The 15325-nt window shown below is 43.8% G+C and overlaps 1 protein-coding gene across 7 annotated transcripts in view; it reads left to right on the top strand.

Moving 5' to 3' along the window:
* The window catches only part of ARHGAP21 (Rho GTPase activating protein 21), a 152097-nt gene that overhangs the window by 110424 nt on the left and 26348 nt on the right, over window positions 1–15325 (top strand). For all 7 annotated transcript variants that reach the window (XM_075552511.1, XM_075552512.1, XM_075552514.1 and 4 more), the window contains one exon: window positions 974–2879. In XM_075552511.1, the coding sequence (XP_075408626.1) occupies window positions 974–2879 (1906 nt within the window). The remainder of the gene's footprint in view (window positions 1–973; window positions 2880–15325) is intronic.

Here is a 15325-nt window from a genome sequence, read left to right as displayed (position 1 = left end):
GGAGCTTTGCAAGCTGTCTCGTGCAAAGACTGGACGAGGGGGCGGGGGAGTCTTGAATTAAAGCTGGTTTTGATTCGGGGAGGGTCTGTAATATGACGCCACACTTAACTGCCTCACCCTGACTGTAGTCCCCTGTTGTACTGATTAGCTCCATTTTGTGGAGTCTCTATTTAAATTGAGTTTTTTGTTTCAATTTTTCAAAGTCTGGCTAGATAGTTTCAGAAATAGCTGATGCCTGCATGCATGCCTATTAGCAATCGAGAAATGTTTCCTTATAACTAAGGGAGATCGAATAAATTAAAGCAATGTAATTTGCATTAGCTTACTATAAAAATATATTACACACAAAAAGCTGTAGTGCTTGTTTTTATCTCATCTATGCTTAATTGCTTACGTGTGTCTGTTCTCTTACTTGAAATATGAAATATTAAGCATGCCTGTTGAATTGCTTCATTCATCAAAATGGATTATTTTTAGGGGCTCAGTAATATTTGAGAAGACACTGTCCAATAAATTACAGTTCACCTATGATTGTCATAGGGCTTACAGTCAAAATGCGTTTGACTAAGATTTTTAATCTTCTCACCTTCTCTGGGATTTATTGGGCAGCCATTTAACCCGTCGACTACTGAAGAGCCCCTTGCTGTCTCATAAAGCTTGAATAGAGAGAATTTTAGAAGCGACGTGGCGCTACCTAATCGGTTGGGAACAATTCTGACGGGTCTTAGATCTTTTGAGAAACCAGGCGGCTTTCATTTACATTGACTGCAGCGTTTACATGTGTTTGATTTCTGGGAGACTAGCTCTTTTCCAAAACGGTGGCACCACCTTTGTGTTGTGCTTGCATGCACACTGTCATTCACTTCCTTCAGGAACAAGGGAGGGCGTTAGAAAGTCACACCGGACTGTTGTGGACATTTGTCTTTTCTTTCGCAGAATCTTACAGTAACACCTTCTTTCCCTTCCCACACAGGCTTATTCTCAAGACGCCTACCTGAAAGGCAACGCAGCCTTCAGTGGCAATGCCCGCAATATTCCTGAGCCTCCACCCATCTGCTACACCTGGTTAACACCGGCCCCTCCAGCCACGGCCCAGCCCGTTGAAATAGCCCCTCCAGACTCTTCGTTGAACCAACAGCAAACCAGTACCCCAATACAGACGCAACCCGGCCGGGCCTATAGAATGGAAATACAAGTGCCTCCGTCACCCACGGAGGTTGCCAAGTCGAACACAGCGGTGTGTGTTTGCAATGAGAGTGTGAGGACCGTCCTTGTGCCTTCTGAGAAGGTTGTAGATGTGCTGCCCAATAGAAACACCCACGCTGCTCCTTCACATCGAACTGAAGAAGTGAGGTATGGCATCAGCGAACACACCCCTTTCAAGCCCCTGTCCCGAACCACGCTGCCGGCATCCTCCTCCGCCGCACCCACCGCTGCTCGCCTGATCCTACCCACCGCAGGCCCCAGGTCACTAGAGCCTTCCGCAAGTTTACTTAAATCTGGAAATTACAGTGGGCACTCAGAAGGCCTCTCAGGCAGTAGACCTCAAGTGGTGGAGGCTCCGCCTGTGCCCGTCAACCACTACTCGCCAAATTCCCATCAGCACATAGACTGGAAAAACTACAAAACCTACAAAGAGTATATTGATAACAGGCGATTGCACTTCGGTTGTCGGACCATTCAAGAGAGACTAGACAGTCTGAGAGCCGCCTCCCAGAGCACAGCAGATTATAACCAGGTGGTCCCCAACCGCACGGCTCTGCAGGGACGACGGAGGAGCACCTCTCACGACCGAGGGCCCCAGTCTGTTCAGATCCGGCAGCGCAGTGTGTCCCAGGAGAGACTGGAGGATGCTGTGCTGATGAAGTACTGTCCTCGAAGCGCGTCGCAAGGCGCACTGACGTCGCCACCTGTCAGCTTTAGTAACCATAGGACACGTTCGTGGGACTATATTGGAGGACAGGGTGAAGCCGGGGAACACGCCAATTCTGGAAGTCAAACCCCTGATTCCAATGGAGAGCGAAAACAGACCTACAAATGGAGTGGGTTCACCGAGCAGGATGACAGACGGGGCATTTATGAAAGACCCCGGCAACAAGAAATCCATAAATCCTTCCGAGGTTCGAGTTTCACTGTGGCTCCCAGTATGGTTCATTCCGACAGCCGGCGAATAGGTGGCCGGGGAATGGGCTCCGCGCCTCAGTTTAAAAAAATCCCACCGGATCTCAAAGCACTGCAGCCCAGCAGAAATTTCCAAACTGCGTGTGGAATGCCCCTGCCCCGAGGTGTTGCACAAGACAGGTCGCCTCTTGTGAAAGTTCGGAGCAATTCTCTGAAAGCACCTTCCTCTTTCGTCCCCAAACCTTCGTCCAGCACAAACTCGTTTGTTTCTATCAAAGACCAAAGACCCGTAAATCACCTGCATCAAAACAGTCTGTTAAATCATCAGACCTCGTTAAGGACAGAAAGCACCTCAGCTCACCCGGTGGAGACGGCGAAGCCCCCCTCCCTGTCTGGGGCCTCAGCTCAGCTGGTCCCTCCGACCAGTGAACCCTCTGGCTCTTCAGATTTGGAATTGTCTGTCGGTGGAAGGAACCAAGATTTGAATTCACTAGATGCTGAAACCCCGCAGTCGAGTGTTTTGGATAGTAAAGAAACTGTTGTCCTACGGGACAAACCTCCGTCTGGCCGCCAAACACCGCAGCCCTTGCGGCATCAGTCGTACATCTTGGCAGTCAATGACCAGGACAGCGGCTCAGACACCACCTGCTGGCTGCCCAATGACGCCCGCCGCGAGGTCCACATAAAAAGGATGGAGGAAAGGAAGGCCTCCACCAGCAGCCCGCCCGGCGACTCCCTGGCTTCCATCCCATTCATAGGTGAGCTCCTGGTGTCCGTGCTCTGTCACCACGGACGCCTACCGAAGAAGTCTTCTCAGACCAGTATGGCGGGTCCAGTCCTGCGCCACTTAACACCCACAGTGCGTTCAGTGAAATGCGGCGGGTGATGATTTGGATATTGTGTGAACACTGTATTTCTCGGGGGCTCCAAAAAGTTCACGGGCAAATGGAGTTAAAAGATAACGGGGGTTGTTTGTTGTTGTTGTTTTACACAAGCTTTTTTGAAGCCTCTTGTAGATACAGTAAGTCCCTGGATTACAATAGGGCTCCATTCCTAAATCTGTCTTTAATTCAAATTTGTCCGGAACCCTGAGCATGCAGGTATGTATGGTTGGTATCTACTGTCAGTTAGTCAAACGTTTAGTATATTGCATGTGGTGTGCCTTCCCATGCACGAAAAAGCATTACGGAAGCACTTCCAGATACACTGTAGAACATCTGGAACACCGCATTCTTGTCCATAATAATGTTTTGATGTGTGTTTCAAAGCGGTGCCTGGTTTGAGTCTGTTATGCCAAGTGACATTGTCTACTGTTGATTCAACTGAATCAGAAATCAAGTGGAGCAAGTTTGGGTAACGTCTTTCGTTTACATAGTGCCCTCTGCTTCCTACAGCTTGTTTCTTTGTGAATTTAACTTGGGCTTAAAGGAAAGACGTCTTCCAATGTCTTAGAATAAAGCTCTGGATCAATCTGAAAGTTAACTTGATTTCTGATAGTACCCCCCACGTGGTCTGTTCCCACACAGCCCAAGTGCATGCTCTGCACAGTGGGGCATTTAAAATGTAAATCACCACACCATCACTCTTCTAATCGGAACCTTCTGTCGCATTCCCATCTCACCCTGCCATGGCCTGCAAGGCCCTGCAAGCAGTGCCCCCCTATCTCCCCGGCCCTCCTCCAGTCCCTTCTTCAGTCGTCAAAATCCTTGTGCTGCCCCTCCTTCAGCCACACTGCCTCCTTGCTTTCCTGGAAGAACAAGCTAGTACACTCCTCGCTCTGCCTCACTGGCCGCTTCCTGTCCCCTAAACACATTCCACGGATATTTTCACAAGGTTGCCTCCCTGACTGACTCTTTGCTCAGATGTCACTGCCTCAGAGCAGCATGTGTGGACTGACCTATCTCAAAGGGGCAGCCCCCACACCACGCACTCACCCCGACCGTCTCTGGTCCCTCCCGCCGCTTTGCTTTGTTTCTTGTCATCTCTTGAATGTTTGTTATGTGCTTCTCTGCGGAGCGATAACCTAAGCTACGTGAGAGCCGCCTGCTTAGCTCTCTTGTTCACTGTGTGGCCTTCACGCCCCGAACACCGGCTGGCGTATGCACGGAAGACATGCAGTAAGTGTTTGTTGCAATGGGGAATGGATAGCCTTTGAGGTGGCGGCTAAAAGTTTGGTTTCCAAAAGGAAATTCAACACACATGTTTTCCTCATAATTACCCTGCAGCTTTGAGACACACTCTTAGCTAGACCATGATGTACACTCCTAGTATTCTCATGTTGTCGATGAGAAATTTGAAGAATGTTGTCCTTCACAGCTATAGAGTTGGTCAGCGTTGACCCCATGCTCAATGGGATCAAAGTGTGATCCATCGAGAGATGCCACGAATTTCCGAATGTCACAAGGAAGTAAGTGGCAGGCACCCTTACTAAGTGCCCGAGACAGGGAGTCTAGGTCCCCAGGGGCACCATTTATGTCGAACACATTGTGAGGCGTGCCCCCGGAGTTGTGCGATGCACCGGCCTTGCTTTGAGACCACTGTGGCACCCTGTAACTTGATGGAAAAGCTTCAACATACTTTGAATAATGTAATCTGCTTGCACTTTTGAATCATATGAAACTTGTGTTATTAAGCTATTGGAATTGTCGGTTGAGAGTCTTTCGAAGTCATTTTTTTTAAGTTCCATGTAGTGCTTATCTGTTCTCTCTATATATAATATGTTCAAGTTGTGAACATTGTGTGGAATCCCGAATTGTACTCTAACTCATCTGTACCCATAAGGCCAGAGAATTAGAGAATGTTCACTAAAGAAAGAATCGCATACATCACCCAGATATTTTAAAGAAAATAACTGAGAACAAATGATTCCTATATGACTTCTACATACAGTCCTATAATCTGTAACTGTGATGTGTGAGATCCTATCAGAATAATAGCATAAGCATTGCTTCCTATTGAGCAACATAACTGGATTACATTGGCGTAATCTTAAAATGTCCTGGTTTTATATGGCAATGTTTCTTACTAGTTAATGGGAAGTATAGAATTAAGCCATTGAGTCAGTTATAGCTTTATAAGAGAAGGCTTTGGGAAAATATAAAATAAAAATTGATATAATTCTGTATGTAATGATTTAGAAAATTATTAGAATAACCATTTTACTTGTTTATTAAGAAAAGTATTCGCTGATTAGTTCTGATCGGACTCTAAGTTCTTATCAGAATTTCCTTCATAGCTTTTGTTGTGTGAAGCCTGGATTTTAAAAAGTCACCCACCAGAGAAACATCTTTACAGTCCCAGAGCCCTAATAGTGCAGTGGATTAAGCGCTGACCTACTAATGACAAGGTTAGCAGTTTGGGCCCACTAGCTGCTCCATAGGAGCAAAACGAGGCTGTCTGCTCCAATAAAGATTTTACTGTCTTGGAAACCCTGTAGAGCAGTTCCCTTCTCCCCTATTGGCTGCTCTGAGCTCGGCTTTTTTGTGGGTTTGGGTTTTGTGTTGTTGCTGCTGCTTCACTAGAGCCTTACCATGTATCATGTGACTACTATGGAATATCATAGATCCCGCACTAAGGAAGTATGATGTACTAAGGAGCTGAGGTACTAACACAGTACTTAAGCGTGTTGCTGCGTGGCCCCTGGATGTCGTAGACGTTTCTGAGCCCTGAGGGAGGGCAGCACCATGCCGCCCAAGTTTCACAGCTTTCCGTGGCTTTTATTTAACAAAAAGAAGAAGAATGTCTTAGACATAATGCCTGAGGGAAGAAGTGAAGCATTTATCTGGTTTTTCAAGCATAGCACTAAAAGTATATTTTGTTTACTATAGTTTTTGCCCTAAAAAGCCTTCAGTTCTTTAACAGAAAAGCTTTTACCATAACTCTGTGGTCTAAAAAATTCTCTGGAGATGTTAAAAATATAAACACCTGATCAATAAAAGAACTTTTAGCATTTCATTAAGCATAATCCTTAAGTTCCAAAACGTAGTATTGAGAGCCTACTATTGGCAAGCTTTCCAATTTTATCTGACCTCTAGATGTGTCTCTGTTCACTTAGTTGCTTAAAATGCATACTTCTGAGAGAGCAGAACAGCTTTGTAATGAAGTAAAAGAGGTGATTTTCAACATTTCCCTAGGTTTTCACCAAGATGACCAATTCTCTTAGGTCACAAGTATTATAAGGAAGAGAGAAGAATAGAAAGGCTGAGCTTATTAAATAGTTAGACTAGTTTTCCTTGTCCTTTCCAAAGACACGTCCACTTCTGAGAATCATCAATGTAATATTAAGTATTGTGAGTTTTCTGGGCAGGATTAAATATTATTTTCCCCCAAAGTATTTGAACATAGAGCAGTGGTTCACAACCTTCCTAAGGCCACAACCCTTTAATACAGTCCCTCATGTTGTGGTGACCCCCAACCATAAAATTACTTTCGTTGCTACTTCATCACTGTAATTTTGCTACTGTTATGAATCGGCGACCCCTGTGAAAGGCTCTTTCGACCCCCCAAAGGGGTCGCAACCCACAGATTAAGAACCATCTATTTTGAGTGTCTCGTGAATTTAATATATCATAAACACCCTGAGAAATGTTGACCTATAATTAATGGAATATTTATTTAAAAGAACAAAATGAATGTTTATTTTTATATCAACACATCCAAAAAATTTTTATGCTATGTGATTGTAATAATTATTTTTGTTATTTTAAAATTGTACAGACCAATGCAAAATGTAACAATGAAATTTCTTAGCCTTATTACCCAAGTCTATTAATTTTCTGGTGGACTAGGTGTTGGGCAGCTAACCGTAAGATTGGCAATGCAAACCCAGCAGCCACTTCATTAGAGAATGATGAGGAGGCTATGTTACTATTAAAATTCACAGACTTGGAAACACTGCCTGTGGTAGTTGTGCAGGTAACTTAGAGAAACAAATCCAGTGAGACTCGTGCAGAAGAAAGAGCTTTATATATCAAAGAGCAATTTTATACTGAGAAAACATCCAAGCCCAGTTCAGATCAAGTCCGTAAGTCCGATATTAGTCCATATATCCAATACCAGTCTATAAATTCCTCTTTAGACTCACAAACACGTGCAATGACGCCGAAGGCAGGAAGGTCACAGGCCACTGGGTGGGAAGTCTTGTTTATCCAGTGGTGGAAGCATCTCAGCGCTGGCATGCGTCTCCAAGTGGTTCCTCCAGCTCCAGGACTCTGGTTCCATCAGCATAGCTCCATGTGTCTTGTCAACAAGAATGTGTAGCAGAGAGTGTGTCTGGCCTCCAATGAGCTATTTATCTCCTTAGCGCCCCCAAATGAGGTCATCAAGCTGTGACCTAATTGACAAGCTAAACCAGGGGTCCTCAAACTTTTTAAACAGGGGACCAGTTCAGTCCATCAGGCCTGTTGGAGGGCTGGACTATAGTTAAAACTGTGAACAAATTCTTATGCACACTGCACATATCTTATTTTGAAGTGGGGGAAAAAATGGGGCAAAAATTGGCCAGAAAAATGTCCTGAGCGGGCCACATGTTGCCCACGGGCCGTAGTTTGAGGACGCCTGGGTTAAACTCCACCCCTTCATTCTTAATAGTCTCGAGTTGACATCAGAGTATGTAACTACCACACTGCTTAGCTTTTCGTCAGAATTGGCTCAAGGCTATGATTTGAATACAGCACTGATAGCATGTCTTAGAGGAAGAAAATATTCCTACATTTGTGGATACATGTAATACCTAAACTTTCTCCCAAGTCACAAAGATTTAGAAAAATGAGGACCATAAGCCATTTTATTTGCTTTTAAATTAGGAATATGGGTTACTTATTCTCTCACATAATAATGTTTATGAAATTTAAGTAGCGTAAACCTTTTAAGTTGAGGAACAAGCACAAAACAACATGACTGACTGCTCATAAGTGATGTGGCATTATGTAGCAGGCCTGTGGGAGAGCTGAATAAGTAAGTGCCAAAGAACTGCCAGCTCACACCCAGGCAGGGGTCTCAGAAGACGGACCTCCTGATCCGCTTCCAGAAGCTCACGGCCTTGAAAACGCCGTGGGGCAATTCTGTTAGGGTGGAGCGGGGGGCATGAGCCAGGACCAACCCAATGACAGCTAACAGCAGCAGCAGCGGATTCCCCAAACTTGGCTTTCAGCACGGTGTACACTACGTCATCCTCAGGACGCTTACTAAGCTGTGAGCGTCATGCCCGCCACAGTTACCTCAAATTTATTTTTCCTTCCTTTTGACATATTTCTAGTTTTCCTTCTAATTCTTCTCCCGCCACATTTGGCCAGTCTATCGTATGCTTAGATAATTTGGATAATGTTAAGCTGAAATGCACCGGCCGTTCAGACACTTGATCGTGTGTGAGATAAGGCTGGGTCGCAGTGTCTATACGGATTCTTGGAACGAGTGAGGAGGACCTTTGGAAGCTGTATTCATGGGATGATGTAAGGAGTGCCCGAGCCCCTCTTTTAACTAACACGGTTTCTACGTCTTTCTACCAAGCAAATAATCTATTTATAAGAGGGTAATTATGCTCTGATTTATCATCTTGTCCTGTTTCTCATGCATCAGCTCCTTCTAAAACTATTACTCCATTGGTAGGAACTTCAACTTAGAATTCGTTTATATTAGAGATTTTGCTTCCGAACTTGAGTAATGATCTGTGGTTACTTTTAACATAATAAGAAATAAAAACAAGCATGGTACTTTACAACCTGCCAAGTATTTTATGTCCCAGTCCTTATTTATAACCCCATGAGGAATTGAGGGCAGGGATTAATAGCCCACTGGATAAGGAGCGGGAGGTAGTTTGCATCAGGTCCGTCAACCGGTAACTGACAGCTGGCTCTGACTCAAACCGAAAAATGTGAATAAAATTTAATTTGTGGGGTTTTATTCTTTGAAGTCATAGCCTAAAAAAATAATTCTCACTTTAGTGTTCACCCTTCTAAGCTCAGAAGCTCCAAAGTTGCGGTGGCACTTTTTCACTGGCTTAGTTTACCTGCCCCTGGTTTGTTGGCAAAACTGTTCACTAATGAGTCATTTTAGATGCTGCTCTGTCTTCCTTTTGCGATAGCAGTAGCTTTTCCCTCAAATATTCATGGGCATCAAATTCACCTGTGGCACAACTTGTAAGGCACCCTGCTTATTTATTTAGGCAATCAGTTAAAAATAGATCCAGATTGATAAGCCCTCTGGTTTATAAAAACTTAGGACTGTCTTGTATTTTTACTCACAGTGAACAGGTAATTCTACCCTTTTAGCTGATTTATCATTGTAGCCCTCTTGGGCTAAATTGACCCTTCTGATAACTTCGTTGAAGTTCCTGGTCTTGTAGGTACTATCTAACACTACCCCAAATTCAAATGGCTTTCATGCAGTCAACCAAGCCAGGACCCAATCTCTTGACACCTTGCTCAGTTCTCCTTATTTCGTTTACAGTTTTTATGTAACATGGAATTTACAGTTACAACTTTTACCGGTAGGTTTGTAACACTAGTGCCCTGATATTTATGCAGTTCTCTTGAAAGAGATCATGAATTTCTTGAAATTCACACATCCATTATTTGTCAGCGGACACGCTGGGTCCTTTCTCAAACACTACGTAGGCGAGGGCACACATACTCACACACGTACAGACACCATACCTTAGCTTTTCTGATCTGTGGGTCTGCAAACACTCAGCCGAGTCATGACAGAAACGGAAACCTGTGGCAGATCACCCAGTCCTGCTTCCATTGCCCTTTTTAAATGGAGAGCTCTTGTTGCTCAGCCGCCTGGTGCTGTCGAAGAATTACCACACGTGGGTGCCTTTAGCGAACAGAACATTATTTTCCCAGTTTCCCGGTTGCCTGTTCTAGGAGAAGGCAGAGCATTCTCTCCGTTGGGTCGGAGGGAAGGTCTTTGTCACCTTTCCGCCTTTGTGACCCTGACCTTGGGCTCTGTCAGATGCACCTTAGCCCTCCAAATGAGTCTTTGCTTTTTTACACTTTAAAGCATTCTTCTGCAGCAGATTTGCCCAACGCGTTTGAAGTCCTAGCGGCTACTCCATGGCTGCTGATTGTGGAGATAAAATGGTTCCGATGTGATTTTAAGAGGAGGCCATGATTGTGTCATAGCAGAGGCCAAATAAGCAGCAAGGTATGTCAAGGAACTGACATAAGTTTGCAACAATCTGCTCTACAAGCCTAATTTCTCTCGGTTGTGAGAAACTGTCCAGGGACCCTTGTGGAACATAAACTACACTGGGTGCCGTGACGTCCTAAGCAAGGTCATTTACAAGCAGCCTTGTTTGGTGGTGCTCTTTCCAGGGTGTGAGGAGGAGTGCTTGTCAGAGGGCTCGAGCAATACACGGCATTTCTTTTGTATTAGTCAGAATTCCTTGGGTTGTTTACGAGAAACTTCTTTCACCTGGGCCACAAAGGAATGTCAGTTGGCAGTGACGGTGTTGTAAGGTTGACCTGGTTCCATGCATGGCTGCATCCACATTCTGGGGATCCGCATTCTGGGGTAAGACCTGCAGGGTTGTGTGTCTTCTCCGTTTCGCTTTCTTTGTTCTCAGGTGCGTTTTCTCCACGTGGTGGGGAAGATAGCCGAAGGCAGCTCACGGTTTACTGATTCATACACTTCCTGTTCTAAAGGAAGGGAAGAGGGCGGCTGTAATGGTTTTTTTTCAATCAGGAGCCTTGGGACTTAGTGGATTGCAAGTGGGTCTACTAGCTGCAAGGTCCACTGTTAAAGCTTACCAGCTGTTCTGAGGCAGAGGAAACATCCTGTCCCTGGAAACCCAAAGGAGCAGTTCTACTCTGTCCTCTTGGGTCACTGTGCTGTGACTTTTCTTTGTTTGTTTGTGTAGGTTGGGTCAGGTGGAGATACTATAGTTATACATTTTATAGTTTAATAAAATATGTCGGTATAATAGGTCCCAAGTGGGCCATCCTCAACCCCCTTTCTTGGCCAAATCACTATGAACCCGGAGAGACAGGGCCATGGTGGATCAGGCCTGGGTCATGGGCCCTTCCACCTGCATGGGAGGTGACTGGAGGAAGGTGAGGCCTGCAGGTGACAGCTCCGTCCCCTGTGATGAAGGTAGGTTGCTCAGCCACATAGAGCCCTCCTCCACAAGGGGGACAAGCGGTGAACACTTTCAGGAGGAAAGTCTTGCCTGTTTCATAAATGGAAAACAACGTGGTGCTCATGTTCATTTGTGTTTATGTGACTATTGAGGACAAGTTTCGTAAAGGCTTTTTTTTTTTTAGGTTTTCATTAAGCTTTTGTCTGTCTTCTCTGAGTTGTCTTTTCGTGTGCTTCATCCGTTTTCCACTGCAAACTTAATGGTTCCTATTTACGACTGCGACTTATTTTTCTAGGACTGCCATTCTTTCTCCATTTCCTATTTGAAAACTGGCTTTATAGCAACTATGCATTACAGCTCCACAGTAGGCCTGCCAAATTTTCTTGATTTGTGAAAATGTTTAGATAGTCTTAAACAATCAACCAATAAAAAATAACAATAGTAAAAGCTTCTTAATCAATTCTGAGTAGTCAACTCAAAGTTGACATAATAGCCCCTGCCAGGTAAAAATGCAAATGGAATTAAGGATTGTATATCTCCTCTGTGGAATTAGGGGAGTATATATTATCTCTGAGAAGCTATTTTCCAAAAGTAAAGCAAAAGTTTGGGACATGATGAACCCTGTGATGAACACACTGGATTTTTTAAAAGCAGTTTTATTAGTATATAATTAAGCATGTAAAAAAGAATCATACACTCGCCACCACTATCAATTCTATAAGCTTTTCTGCATTCTTGTACTCGTTACTATAAGCTCCCATGTCCCCACAATCCCCTCTGTGAGCACACTGGATTTTAATGCACAAACATCTTCCTTGCCTTCCTACCATCTCTTTATGACCGAGTGCCAAGGAGCTTTCAGTGAGCAGAGTGCATGTAAGCTTGGTCTTAGATATGCGTGCTGCTCTAGCAGAAACACAGCAGTGGAGGGTTCTCATAAACAGAAAATGACTCACAGTCGAGGAAGCTACAACTCAGTGATAACAATTCATTGCCATCAACCTGATTCCAACCTATATGGCCCTTATAGCAGAATAGAACCGACTCTGGTGGGTTTCTGAGGCATCTTTTTTTTTCATATTTATTGTTAGATTTATATCATACCTTTATTGCTAGATTAATACTCTGTTTTTATTCATGTCATGAGTTTTCCTTTTTTTGGTTAAATAAATCATTTTATTGGGGGCTCTTACAGCTCTTGTAACAATCCATACATCAATTGTATCAAGCACATTTGTACATATGTTGCCATCATCCTTGCCATGTTTCCTTTCTGTTTGAGCCCTTGGTATCAACTCCTCTCTTTTCTCCTCCCTCTCCCACCCTCCCAGCCTTGTGAACCCTTGATAATTTATAAAGTACTTTTATTTTGTTTAATATTTTATTGGGGGCTCTTACATATCTTATCACAATCCATGCAATGTGTCTCTTATCACATGTGTCTCTTATCACAATCCATACAATGTGTCTCTTATCACATTCCTCCAATGTGTCAAGCACATTTGCACATATGCTGCCATCATCATTTTCAAAGCATTCTCTGATATCAGCCCCTCATTTCTTCCCCCCTTCCCTGCCCACCCTCTCTCACGAACCCTTGCTAAGTTATAGATTATTTTTTCCATATCTTACTTGTCCTAAGTCACCCCTCACCCACTTTGCCTTTATTCGTCCCCCTGGGAGGGGTTCTAGATTGATCCTTGTGTCCGATGCCTCCCTTCACCCACGTTTCCATTGTTCATCCCCCTGGGAGGAGGGAGGGCTGTACGCCAATCCCCTTTCTCCCCCCACGGTCCCCTACCTTCATGATATAGCTACTTCCATTATTGGTCCTGAGGGTTTGTCTGTCCTGGATTCTGTGTGTTGAGAGCACTTATCTGTACCAGTGTACATGCTCTGTACAGTAAGGTAGAACTGGGGTCATGATAGTGGCGGGGACAAAGCATGAAAGAACTGGAGGAATGTGATATGTTTCATTGGGGCTGTACTGCATATTGACTGGCTGGTCCCTTCTTTGTGACCTTTCTGTGAGGGGATGTCCAATTGTCTACAGATGGGCTTTGGGGCTCCATTCGGACCCCCTTCATTCGCCTCAAAATGGTTGTTTGTTTGGGGTCTTCTGATGACTGAGGCTGTAGCAGAACGTCTACTCTGGGGTTAGTAACCCAACCAGTCACCCACTCTGAGGGTGCCAGCTCTATGGAGGGCTCTGTCTCTCTGCGGGCTCTGGAGGGACGTCCTTTGTCTCTTCATCTCCTGCTTCTTGGTTCTTCGAAGATCAACAGTGGCACCTGTTTTATTCTATCATTCTTTTGCTTGCCTGTGCATTCTCTTTTTGCATCAAATAAAAAAGAGTGACTCAAGACACCACCCTTCCATGCCCCATGGATCCTGCAAACTAACCACAAAAAACCCATCCTGAGTAGGAGTCTAAGCATTGGCAGAGATTAGCATTGACAACACATTTTTGGGGGGAGGGGGCACACAGTTCAATCCATAAGAGTCCTCAATTCTTACGTTAATTCTTTGATTATTTAATTGAGTTTCCAGTAAATGATTTGCCACTTGATAATATAATTCACAAACATATAGCCTATGGACATTACTTAATGTTTTAATGTACTATGTGACATGCCTCTGACAAAGAGCAATGATTTTGCTTATAAGTTTGTTTGTTTGTTTATAAGTCTTGAAATTAATTCACAATTTAACAGCACAATGATTTTGAATAGCTAAAAGAATGAAAATTTTGCATTTTCTCTTTGGACTACTAAATGTCTGTTTTCTTATACCGGAAAATGCAATAAGCCTGAATCTTTTTTGTTTGTTATATAACCTTCATACTAGCAATAATTAAAGCAGATATAAAAGTTAGGTTTCTTGTTCTTGTTTTTATTCTAATTAATCATTAAAACCAAAGCAGCGATTTTAAAGCAATAGCAAAGTTTTCATATTTGCACTGGGAATATAGAATTTGATTCATGGGTATAATCCAGAAACTATGGAGTGATTTAAGTGATATATTTTTTAATGTAGTCTGTCCTTTTCTCCCTTTAAGAGAGCTTTATTACAAAGAGTGCAAACATGACTGCAGTGTGTAGGCACAGTGTTCAGGTCCCGTTTCCCATGCCTTCTGCCTAGAAGAAGTAGTACTCATAGATATTCCCCACCGTTTTGCAAATGTGTACTTGAGTTCTAGCAGTTGATTCTGCCCCAGAGCTACCTTAGAGGACAGAATAAACCAACGTGCCCCTTCAAAATTCTCCTCCAAAGAATACGAAGTCAAACGGATTGAATGAGCACCCTCAGAAAACCTGTTGTTGGTAGTTGGCTGTGCAGTTACATTCTGACTCATGGTGACTGTGTGTTACGTGACCGGTGCCAGTAGGTTCTCAAGACCATGGCCTTTACAAAGCAGATCAACAGCCTGGCTTCCAGGTGCCTGTCAGTGGGCTTGAACCACCAACTCTTGGGTTCCTAGTCAAGTGCTTAACCACTTCCCCTATCTAGGAGACTTCAATATAGGAATCTCTGGGACCATCCAAAAATTACCTTTGAAATCTTGCTGAGTGCTTAATCCATGTACATTTTGAAGTCTACTTCATGCTATTTTATTTTACATAAGCACATATCAAGATGCCTTCAATAACTCAGCAAAGCATACTATTCATTCTTCTGAAGATTTATCCCCGCACATCTGGTAGACGCACGATAGCACACCTCACGACCACCTCCTGAGAGGTACAGCTACTCTGCCGGGAGAAACAAGATCTAAGAGGTCTTAAAGTATACCATTTTCCACACTTATATTAGTACAAAAACTCAAAAGACTCAAACTTACGGGCATCCAGTCCATACGGAGCATATGGTATCCTCAGTAGCAGCCCCCACTGGTATCAGTCCACACTGGTACCAGTCCATGCCGATTCACAGCAAGGACTTCAAAAAGTTCTTGGAAAAACAGAATTAAAAATCAGACAGTGAAGTTTTTCCCACACACATTGTGAAGGCCTGTCATTCAGGAAACCATGAAACCTTTTTGATGACTGTAAAACCTGCTTAGTTTAACACATATTTCTCAATGGAAAAGCCTTTGTTAGATTTGTTATAATTATAATTTTAGAG

Source organism: Tenrec ecaudatus, chromosome 6, assembly GCF_050624435.1.
Source record: "Tenrec ecaudatus isolate mTenEca1 chromosome 6, mTenEca1.hap1, whole genome shotgun sequence".
In the NCBI taxonomy this organism is placed as follows: Eukaryota; Metazoa; Chordata; class Mammalia; order Afrosoricida; family Tenrecidae; genus Tenrec; species Tenrec ecaudatus.
The sequence above is the reverse complement of the archived record's forward strand: the minus strand, read 5'-3'. Positions and strand labels throughout refer to the sequence as shown.